We start from the raw sequence: 11368 nt of genomic DNA, 5'->3' as shown, positions 1-11368 counted from the left end.
TCCTCACATGGTGTCTCATGAGCGCGGACTGAGTATTCTGTCTATCTCTGATTATGTCCTCTGTATGTACACGAAGGGGCAGGACACAGACAAAGAAATAACATATCATTAAATGGCAACACGCTTGCCAACAGCGACCCTCTGAGTTGAAAATACATATTACAACAGAGAGAAACAGTTCAGAGTAAAATCAATGTTAATCAAGAGGCTTCACAGTCAGAGAATAGCTGGCCATTAACTCTGGATATTTGTATTTTACACAATATATCATTTGATACTATCGTGTTCAAGCAATTTAATGTTTGAATGATGTGACTACAAAAAATGTTTTTGAATTATTATATATATGAATAGGCGGTACGAAGTTCATAAAAACAATAAAAACACAGCATATGAGTATATTCACTTTTGGTAGCAGTGTTAAGTGTCGCTGGCCATGGTGCTAAAAAGGAATATTGTGGCAATTCCTAAACTTCAAAGGTATTAATACATAGTGATCTTCTGATTTCCACGATAAGCAGCTGCCTTGACTACAAGGAACATAACTTCAATTTGCATTACAATTAAACATTATAACTATTAAAGTATGCCAACCTCTAGAGGAGAGTCTGGTTCATCCAGGATGCTCTTCTCACTCTGTATCCGCTGCATCGTTCCTGTAGAACTGGGGTCCATTATCAGCACGTTCTGACTACCGGCTATGCCAAACTTACAGTCACTCTTCCTGGAGTCAGTCGTCCTGCACACCTCGTAGTTGTACACGTGTTGGAGAGTCCCTGTCCCCAAAGTGTCTGAGTAACGTGGTGGATAATACGGAATCACAGGGAGATTGGAGTGACACAGGACGCGAGACTGTCTCCATCTGTAGATCTTCACTGATATAATAACCACTAAACACGTGATGAAGAGGAAGGAAACTACAGCCAAAGCCAACACTAAGTAGAAAGTCAGGTTGTCATTGTACTCCTTGTCTTGTGTAAAGTCAGTGAACTCAGACAGCACTTCAGGGAAGCTGTCCGCCACCGCCACGTTAACAATGACTGTAGCTGAACGAGAGGGCTGCCCGTTGTCCTCCACTATCACAGTCAGTCTTTGTTTCACAGCATCTTTATCAGTGACTTGGCGGATAGTTCTTATTTCTCCATTCTGTAAGCCCACTTCAAACAGCGCCCTGTCTGTGGCTTTCTGCAGTTTATAGGAGAGCCAGGCATTCTGTCCAGAGTCCACATCAACAGCCACCACTTTAGTGACCAGATAGCCCACATCTGCTGAACGAGGCACCATTTCAGCCACCAGAGAGCCTCCAGTCTGGACTGGGTACAGAACCTGAGGAGGGTTGTCGTTCTGGTCCTGGATCATTACTTTCACAGTCACATTGCTACTGAGTGGAGGGGAGCCTCCATCCTGCGCTTTGACGCGGAAGTGGAAGTCTTTGATCTGCTCGAAGTCAAAAGAGCGCACTGCATGGATGACTCCACTATCAGCACTAACGGACACATATGAGGAGACTGGCACTCCGTTAACAGAGGAGTCCTCCAGCATGTAAGAAACACGGGCGTTCTGGTTCCAGTCAGCGTCTCTGGCTTTCACTGTGAATATAGAGAGACCTGGTGTGTTGTTTTCTACAATGTAGGCCTCATATGAGCTCCTCTCAAAGACAGGCGCATTATCATTCACATCAGAGATCTGTAAGGTGAGAGTGACGCTGCTGGAGAGGGAGGGCACTCCCTCATCAGAGCAGGTCACCGTGATATTATATTGGGAGGCTGTCTCTCTGTCTAATTCACTGTCTGTTACGAGGCTAAAGAATTTTTTCGACGTTGTTTTCATCAGGAAAGGCATTTGCTCTTCGATGTTACACGCAACTTTGCCATTATCTCCAGAGTCAGGATCTTGAACATTAAATATTGTAACCACGGTTCCTGGCCTAGAATTCTCTGATATTGAATTTGTTTTAGACATGATATTAATAGATGGGTGATTGTCGTTCGTATCGGTCACCTCAACAATAATCTTACACGAATCTGTGAGTCCTCCATCATCACTAGCTTGGACGTGTATTTCATAGTGATGTGCCTTTTCATAATCTAGGTTCCCAGATAAAGCTACCACGCCATTTTCTTCGTCGATTTGAAACATAACAGGGACATCATCCAACGTGTTTGTTATTGAATATGACACCTTTCCATTTGACCCTTGATCTGCATCTACAGCACTAACGGTACTCAAAATGGTGCCCTTCGGAGCAGTCTCCGTTGTAGTAACCTTATATACTTCCTGCGTAAATACGGGGGCATTGTCATTCGCATCTAGCACTGAAATTTCAATTCGCATTGTTCCCGACAGCTGAGGATCTCCACCATCGGTAGCTGTGAGAGTTAAAGAGAGGTGGTCTTGAGCCTCTCGGTCGAGATGTTTTTGCAAAACCATCTCTACCTTTTTACTCCCATCTTGCTGATTTTGGAGCTTCAGTTTAAAATTGTCTGTAGGTTTTAGCAAATAACCCTGCAATCCGTTCACACCAACATCCAGATCCAAAGCCCTTTCTAGCACAAATTTTGCTCCAATCACGGCCGACTCACTAATCCTAAATTTCATCTCATCCTTTTTGAAGCTGGGTATATTATCGTTAATGTCATTAATTTGGACCGTAACAGTAAAGAATTCAATCGGGTCTTCCAGCGTTATTTGAAGATGTAAAGCGCAAGGTGTTGTCTGTCCACAGAGCGCCTCTCTGTCGATTCTCTCTTTCACAAGCAGGACTCCTCTGTCTTTATTCAGAGCGATGTATTCTGCATTGTCCTCTGTATATATGCCAGCTTTACCGGTCTTCAATCTTTTCACATCTAAACCTAAATCCTGCGCTATGTTCCCAACAAGAGAGCCTTTTGACATTTCCTCGGGAATGGAGTAGGTGACCTGCCCAAACACTGAGCACAGTGAAAGAAGCGAAATAAACAACAGTACTTGCCGTCTCATTGTTCTGTCCGACATTTTAAATTCGACAAAATACTGTAGACGTACAAATTTGTATTCCAAAGCGTTAAGGTCCGTCTATTACAAAGGGTTCCCGATGAAGATTAATTATCTTCGTGATGCTTGAATCAAAAATAGATGAGTCTCAGCGCGGATATCTCCCGGTGTCTGCAACGGAGCTTATGTGCAGTATGGGTGTCTCTTTCTCTGTTTAATGTAACAAATGATGGGGCTTGGCTCTACATTGGCCAACAGCGGCCCTGAGTGTCCAAACAATTGCACTGCAGGAAACTACACAATGCAGTATGAGGTTCAATATGAAGAAATACATCGGACTTTAAGTCATTACAAAGACAACAAAGCCATGCTTTACTTGTGAAAAAAAAGTGAACTGCTCAATTAATAGGCCTCATGTGTATAAATATGTTGGGAGCTCAGTTGTTAGTTTCTTCAATCAAGAGTGTAATGATTTAAGAACAAAGAATAAAAGGGTGTCGAGTTGATCAGAAACAGTTTAATCGTAAAATAGTACCAGTCTCATCAATACTAACTTAATATTAACTGAAGTGTCCCATTTTAAATGAAGACAGATATGATTATATGTTTAAGCAATTCTTCTCTTACAAATCCATTTGAGGAATGGGGGTCTCAATGACCCTTATAAAAAATATTATACTATTTTTAATTGGCCTTTTTCGCTGCTGGGATAATACAATGACCACTGGGAAGAAAAATAATTTGCCATCCCTCAGCAGCTTATAAAACTTATTTTCCAGCTGGAACTCTTCTTTCAGTCCTGTCAGGTATATGACCAGGACCAAGCTGATAAGTAATGCAACTGAAAATGTTCACCTGAATTAGTTAACCCAATCTTTAGCAACAGTAATATGCCACAAAAATGTACATTCACACACGAGGTGGAAGAATCTTCAGGAAAGGGACGCTGCAAATAATGGGCCATAATGCTTTGCCTGTTACACTGGTGTGTCTTTTCCCTATCTAGATAGCGCTGTCCATGACACTGGTGCTGAATGCACAATAATATTTACAAATAGGCAGAACCCATGGATTTTATGACAAATGATGTGATAATGTCGCAGTTGTAAAGAAGCAGGCTAAAGAAAGATTGCCATTTTGGAAATGATGATTCTTATTCAACATGAAGGAGATTTCCAGACCAATACAAGCCATATATTCCAATGTCAAATATTCTATTAAAATACACAAGACTATAAAGAGCTAATCAAAAGTAAACAATAAAAAAAGCTTCGAGTAATTATTGTCTTAACACAGCACTTTCGGGTTCTTAATCAATACATGCACCCCATTTTAGAATTACAAAAGTTTATAGCAAACTTGCTGCTGACAAAAAGTCAGGATTCAAATCAAAACAAACTTCCAAATTGTTGGCTCATTAAAATCCATTCTCTGATAAATCTAGTTGACACATAAGCACATTATGCGTCTGTTACTTAGTCGCTACACTTGTTGAACTTAGTTACGCTTCAAAACCAAACAACAGCTGCAGACTTGAAGAAAACATTGTCTTTACAAGGGAAACATAGATGACAAATATGCAATCAGAATTTTAGGAGAATATTACAGTAAGTCAGGAGGAACAATTGTGATAAGTGAATTGACACTGCGACTCATGTGTGAACAGGACACATCATCTATATGCACTCTCACGCAACCAGCTACTGAAATTCTCACCATCCACTGGGTGTTTTATCAAGGGACAAGTTGGCCAACAATATCTGTTGCATCTGTGAATTCTAAATGCTCATTTAAAAATATCCATTAAATATTGAACAAAGACAGTGAACAACCCACTCACCAACAAAAGCTGATACTGGATAAATATGCAAAGAGCTGGATGACATCTGCAATAGATATTTATTATTTCAGCATGAATTGATAGCCTATAAGTAAATATTCCAAAGAGTTCCCAGGGTTTCCACACATCTAAACGATGAATACCTTTGGACTTGTATGGTTAAAATTAAAACGAGGCAAAATGTGAATGCTGCTGAATTTTTCTCCGAAGACATCAAGTTACAGGTTTTAAAAAGAATTAAACCGTGAAGTTAAAGATGTCTTTTTGAAACGATTAAAGACAAGGCTGTTAGGATGGCAACTGTAGAAAGCATAAGTTCATTATTTATGATTATGAGCTTTGCAAGAGGTCCAAGTTTAGTTAACAATATAATGAATACATAAAAAAAGGTAAATATTATGTGCAATCCCATGAGACTAACCTCTAGAGGAGAGTCTGGTTCATCCAGGATGCTCTTCTCACTCTGTATCCGCTGCATCGTTCCTGTAGAACTGGGGTCCATTATCAGCACGTTCTGACTACCGGCTCTGCCGAACTTACAGTCACTCTTTCTGGAGTCAGTCGTCCTGCACACCTCGTAGTTGTACACGTGTTGGAGAGTCCCTGTCCCCAAAGTGTCTGAGTAACGTGGTGGATAATACGGAATCACAGGGAGATTGGAGTGACACAGGACGCGGGACTGTCTCCACCTGTAGATCTTCACTGATATAATAACCACTAAACACGTGATGAAGAGGAAGGAAACTACAGCCAAAGCCAACACTAAGTAGAAAGTCAGGTTGTCATTGTACTCCTTGTCTTGTGTAAAGTCAGTGAACTCAGACAGCACTTCAGGGAAGCTGTCCGCCACCGCCACGTTAACAATGACTGTAGCTGAACGAGAGGGCTGCCCGTTGTCCTCCACTATCACAGTCAGTCTTTGTTTCACAGCATCTTTATCAGTGACTTGGCGGATCGTTCTTATTTCTCCATTCTGTAAGCCCACTTCAAACAGCGCCCTGTCTGTGGCTTTCTGCAGTTTATAGGAGAGCCAGGCATTCTGTCCAGAGTCCACATCAACAGCCACCACTTTAGTGACCAGATAGCCCACATCTGCTGAACGAGGCACCATTTCAGCCACCAGAGAGCCTCCAGTCTGGACTGGGTACAGAACCTGAGGAGGGTTGTCGTTCTGGTCCTGGATCATTACTTTCACAGTCACATTGCTACTGAGTGGAGGGGAGCCTCCATCCTGCGCTTTGACGCGAAAATGGAAGTCTTTGATCTGCTCGTAGTCAAAAGAGCGCACTGCATGGATGACTCCACTATCAGCACTAACGGACACATATGAGGAGACTGGCACTCCGTTAACAGAGGAGTCCTCCAGCATGTAAGAAACACGGGCGTTCTGGTTCCAGTCAGCGTCTCTGGCTTTCACTGTGAATATAGAGAGACCTGGTGTGTTGTTTTCTACAATGTAGGCCTCATATGAGCTCCTCTCAAAGACAGGCGCGTTATCATTCACATCAGAGATCTGTAAGGTGAGAGTGACGCTGCTGGAGAGGGAGGGCACTCCCTCATCAGAGCAGGTCACCGTGATATTATATTGAGAAGCGATCTCTCTGTCTAAATCAAGTTCTGTAACTAAAGTATAAAATCCATTCAACGTTGTTTGTATTTTGAAGGGAATGTTACTGTCTATACTACACTCTACATCTCCATTATTCTCTGAATCTGGATCATTTACACTTAACATCGCGATAACAGTGTTCGGAGGGGAGTTCTCTAATATGGACTCTGATTTAGAAAGAACGTTTATATGAGGATTATTGTCATTTATATCAACAATATCAACTAATACCTTTGTGGAATCAGAGAGTCCCCCGCTGTCTACAACTTCAATATCGATTTCATAATTTTTGGCCTGTTCATAATCTATTTCACCAACTAGAATAATTTCACCAGTTTTCGAATTGATATTAAACAGTTCAGATAAAAGACGTTCGCTGGTCGATATTAGATATGATACTCCTCCGTTCACACCGATGTCTTTATCAGATGCACTTACAGTCGTTACGCTGGTGCCTTTGGGAGAATTTTCTAGTATTTTTGCTCTGTACAGCGGTTTAGCGAATGCAGGTGCGTTGTCGTTCGCATCTAATACATTTACAAATATCCGCATTGTCCCTGACATCTGCGGCTCTCCTCCATCTATAGCAGTTAACAACAACGAAATGTATTCTTGTTTTTCTCGATCAAGAGGCTTCTGCAGAACCATCTCGACTTTTTTACTTCCAACTGCCTGCATTCCAGGTTTCAATACAAAGTTATCAGTGGGAGCAAGTGAGTATTGTTGTAAACCATTAATCCCAATGTCAGAATCTATTGCTTTCTCTAATACAAATTTCGATCCAATCACAGCGGACTCGCTGATTTCAAAGCGTTTTTCTGCATTTGTAAAAGTGGGTGTATTATCGTTTATGTCGGTGATCTCCACTGTTACACGAAACAGTTCCATTGGATTTTCCAGAATCAACTGGAAATGTAAAGCACAAGGCGTCGCCTGTCCACATAAAGCCTCCCTGTCTATCCTCTCTTGGATAAAAAGGACTCCTCTTTCTTTATTCAGCCCGATATATTCTACGCTGCCTCCCGTATGGACACGAGCTTTACCTGATTTCAGCCTTTTGAGATCTAAACCTAAATCATGCGCTATGTTACCAACGACAGAACCTTTCGCCATTTCTTCAGGAACGGAATAGCTGACCTGCCCGAGCACATAGCTGAGACATAGCACCGAGAGGAACAACAGTACTTGCCGTCTCATTGTTCTCTCCGTAGTGGTTTCCTGCACCATTAAATCAAAATCATTCCCAAAGCAGTCAATGTGAAGGTAGAAAACAAAAAATGGTCCACACTCCAAGTATTAGGAGCAAAACTAAATATCCAGTCATACAATTCCTCGCATGGTGTCTCATGAGCGCGGACTGAGTATTCTGTCTATCTCTGATTATGTCCTCTGTATGTACACGAAGGGGCAGGACACAGACAAAGAAATAACATATCATTAAATGGCAACACGCTTGCCAACAGCGACCCTCTGAGTTGAAAATACATATTACAACAGAGAGAACCAGTTCAGAGTAAAATCAATGTTAATCAAGAGGCTTCACAGTCAGAGAATAGCTGGCCATTAACTCGGGATATTTGTATTTCACACAATATATCATTTGATACTATCGTGTTCAAGCAATTTAATGTTTGAATGATGTGACTACAAAAAATGTTTTTGAGGCATTATATATATATGAATAGGCGGTACGAAGTTAATAAAAACAATAAAAACACAACATATGAGTATATTCACTTTCGGTAGCAGTGTTAAGTGTCGCTGGCCATGGTGCTAAAAAGGAATATTGTGGCAATTCCTAAAATTCTAAGGTATTTATACATAGTGATCTTCTGATTTCCACGATAAGCAGCTGCCTTGAACACCAGGAACATAACTTCAATTTGCATTACAATTAAACATTATAACTATTAAAGTATGCCAACCTCTAGAGGAGAGTCTGGTTCATCCAGGATGCTCTTCTCACTCTGTATCCGCTGCATCGTTCCTGTAGAACTGGGGTCCATTATCAGCACGTTCTGACTACCGGCTATGCCGAACTTACAGTCACTCTTTCTGGAGTCAGTCGTCCTGCACACCTCGTAGTTGTACACGTGTTGGAGAGTCCCTGTCCCCAAAGTGTCTGAGTAACGTGGTGGATAATACGGAATCACAGGGAGATTGGAGTGACACAGGACACGAGACTGTCTCCACCTGTAGATCTTCACTGATACAATAACCACTAAACACGTGATGAAGAGGAAGGAAACTACAGCCAAAGCCAACACTAAGTAGAAAGTCAGGTTGTCATTGTACTCCTTGTCTTGTGTAAAGTCAGTGAACTCAGACAGCACTTCAGGGAAGCTGTCCGCCACCGCCACGTTAACAATGACTGTAGCTGAACGAGAGGGCTGCCCGTTGTCCTCCACTATCGCAGTCAGTCTTTGTTTCACAGCATCTTTATCAGTGACTTGGCGGATAGTTCTTATTTCTCCATTCTGTAAGCCCACTTCAAACAGCGCCCTGTCTGTGGCTTTCTGCAGTTTATAGGAGAGCCAGGCATTCTGTCCAGAGTCCACATCAACAGCCACCACTTTAGTGACCAGATAGCCCACATCTGCTGAACGAGGCACCATTTCAGCCACCAGAGAGCCTCCAGTCTGGACTGGGTACAGAACCTGAGGAGGATTGTCGTTCTGGTCATGGATCAATACTTTCACAGTCACGTTGCTACTGAGTGGAGGGGAGCCTCCATCCTGCGCTTTGATGCGGAAGTGGAAGTCTTTGATCTGCTCGTAGTCAAAAGAGCGCACTGCATGGATGACTCCACTATCAGCACTAACGGACACATATGAGGAGACTGGCACTCCGTTAACAGAGGAGTCCTCCAGCATGTAAGAAACACGGGCGTTCTGGTTCCAGTCAGCGTCTCTGGCTTTCACTGTGAATATAGAGAGACCTGGTGTGTTGTTTTCTACAATGTAGGCCTCATATGAGCTCCTCTCAAAGACAGGCGCGTTATCATTCACATCAGAGATCTGTAAGGTGAGAGTGACGCTGCTGGAGAGGGAGGGCACTCCCTCATCAGAGCAGGTCACCGTGATATTATACTCAGAGGCTGTCTCTCTGTCTAAATCACTGTTTGTTCGTATGCTATAGAAATTATTCGATGTATTTTCAATAATAAAAGTCAAACTTTCACTCAAAAAACATTGAATTTCTCCGTTAGTATCCGAGTCAGCATCATGCACATTCATAACAGCAACAACTGTTTGAAACGTGGAATCTTCCGGAATAGATTGTGTTGTTGACATTAAATCTATTATTGGAATATTGTCATTCACATCAATAATGTCAAATAGGATTTTGCATGAGCCAGTGAGCCCCCCTTGATCTCTTGCTTTAACATCTAACTGATAATGTTTTGATATTTCATAATCTATTTTGCCAAACAAACGTACCTCACCACTTGTCCCATCAATTTCAAATAAATCCAAAATCCCCTCAGTGTTACTGGAAATGGAGTACGTTACAACACCATTCGTGCCTTGATCTCTGTCTGTGGCTGTTACAGTCATTAATGAAGTTCCCTTCTGGGTGTTTTCCATTAAACTTGCTTTATAAGTTGACTGCGTAAACACTGGAGCATTGTCATTCGCATCTAAGACAGTGACATGAATTTGCACTGTCCCTGACAGCTGAGGTTCACCTCCGTCGACGGCTGTTAGCGTTAAAGTCAGTTGCTCTTTTTTCTCGCGATCGAGAGGTTTTTCCAAGACCATCTCTACCTCCTTTTCTCCACCTGCATTGTCGTTGAGTTTTAAAACGAAATGATCTGTTGGGTAAAGGGAATAGCTCTTGAGTCCGTTCATACCGACGTCATAATCTAACGCTCTCTCTAATACAAATTTGGACCCCCTGACAGCAAATTCGCTAATCTCAAAAAGCATATTATTCATTTTAAATATTGGGGCGTTGTCGTTTATATCTGTTATTTCTACCGTAACGCGAAAGAACTCGATGGGGTTTTCTAAAATGATTTGAAAATGTAAAGCGCAAGGAGTCGTTTGCTTGCATAACGCCTCTCTGTCCATTCTCTCTTTGATGAGAAGGAGTCCCTTTTCTTTATTCAACTCGATGTATTCAGCGCCGTTTCCAACATGCAAGCGAGCTTTTCCTGTTTTCAGGCGTGTTAAATCTAAACCTAAATCGTGTGCTATGTTGCCAATCAACGAGCCTTTTGACATTTCCTCGGGAATAGAATAGCTGACCTGCCCAAGCACGGGACAGAAAAAAAGCATGGAGAAAAACAATGGTACTTGCCGTCTCATTGTTTCGGTCAACGATTATAGGATCACAGAGAATCAAGAAAGAAATCCGCAAATGATACCGTCGTTATCCAATCACTGGATGACTAAGAATGAAGACCCATCACCACAAATATCGATCAATATATTTCCAGTTTCTTTGCCCGTGTGCAGTGTTCTCGGTATCTCGCACTGCCTTGTGTCGGCCTTGCTTCTCACAAATATAAATGATCTGTGAGGTGGTGTTGAGATCTGCAGTGAAACTACCACGCACTGGCCAACAGCGTCCCTAAGAGTACAGAAAACGAAACTGCACAATACTGGATATTAGGGAGTACAAGCGTAACACGCACGCACGCATGCACGCGCGCGCACACACACACACACAATGCCAAATCATTCAAAGTTCTGGAAACAGTTGCTTTGTGTAGCATGATTATCCGTATTGCCAAACTCGTTTAGAATAAATTATAAAAATAAAAAAATGAAAAGCGAACAAACCAGATAAACTTCTCTAAATAAGATGGCTGTATGTCAACATTACTCCACTAGTTGCTGCTGACATGATATTTTACTGAATTAAAGTACACGATAACATTCAGTCAGACACATTGAAAGTCAGACAAGCACTAACACACAATGACAAGCAACTTCAAGAAT

The 11368-nt window shown here is 41.9% G+C and overlaps 3 protein-coding genes across 7 annotated transcripts in view; all 3 read right to left on the bottom strand.

Moving 5' to 3' along the window:
* LOC306777140 (protocadherin gamma-C5-like) overlaps window positions 1–11368 on the bottom strand; it is a gene marked incomplete at its 5' end in the record, with an annotated part of 227308 nt that overhangs the window by 86231 nt on the left and 129709 nt on the right. The window lies entirely within an intron of this gene.
* On the bottom strand, window positions 580–2994 carry LOC306777155 (protocadherin beta-16-like; the record flags this gene model as incomplete). The annotated part of the gene is made up of 1 exon (XM_079268162.1): window positions 580–2994. One exon carries the CDS (start codon window positions 2992–2994, stop codon window positions 580–582), a length of 2415 nt encoding a protein of 804 aa, XP_079124288.1.
* On the bottom strand, window positions 5102–10732 carry LOC306777565 (uncharacterized protein; the record flags this gene model as incomplete). Its single annotated transcript, XM_079268728.1, has 4 exons — window positions 5102–5113; window positions 5193–7709; window positions 7759–7811; window positions 8344–10732. 4 exons carry the CDS (start codon window positions 10730–10732, stop codon window positions 5102–5104), a joined length of 4971 nt encoding a protein of 1656 aa, XP_079124854.1.

The sequence above is a fragment of the Melanostigma gelatinosum genome (assembly GCF_949748355.1).
Source record: "Melanostigma gelatinosum genome assembly, chromosome: 5".
In the NCBI taxonomy this organism is placed as follows: Eukaryota; Metazoa; Chordata; class Actinopteri; order Perciformes; family Zoarcidae; genus Melanostigma; species Melanostigma gelatinosum.
The sequence above is the reverse complement of the archived record's forward strand: the minus strand, read 5'-3'. Positions and strand labels throughout refer to the sequence as shown.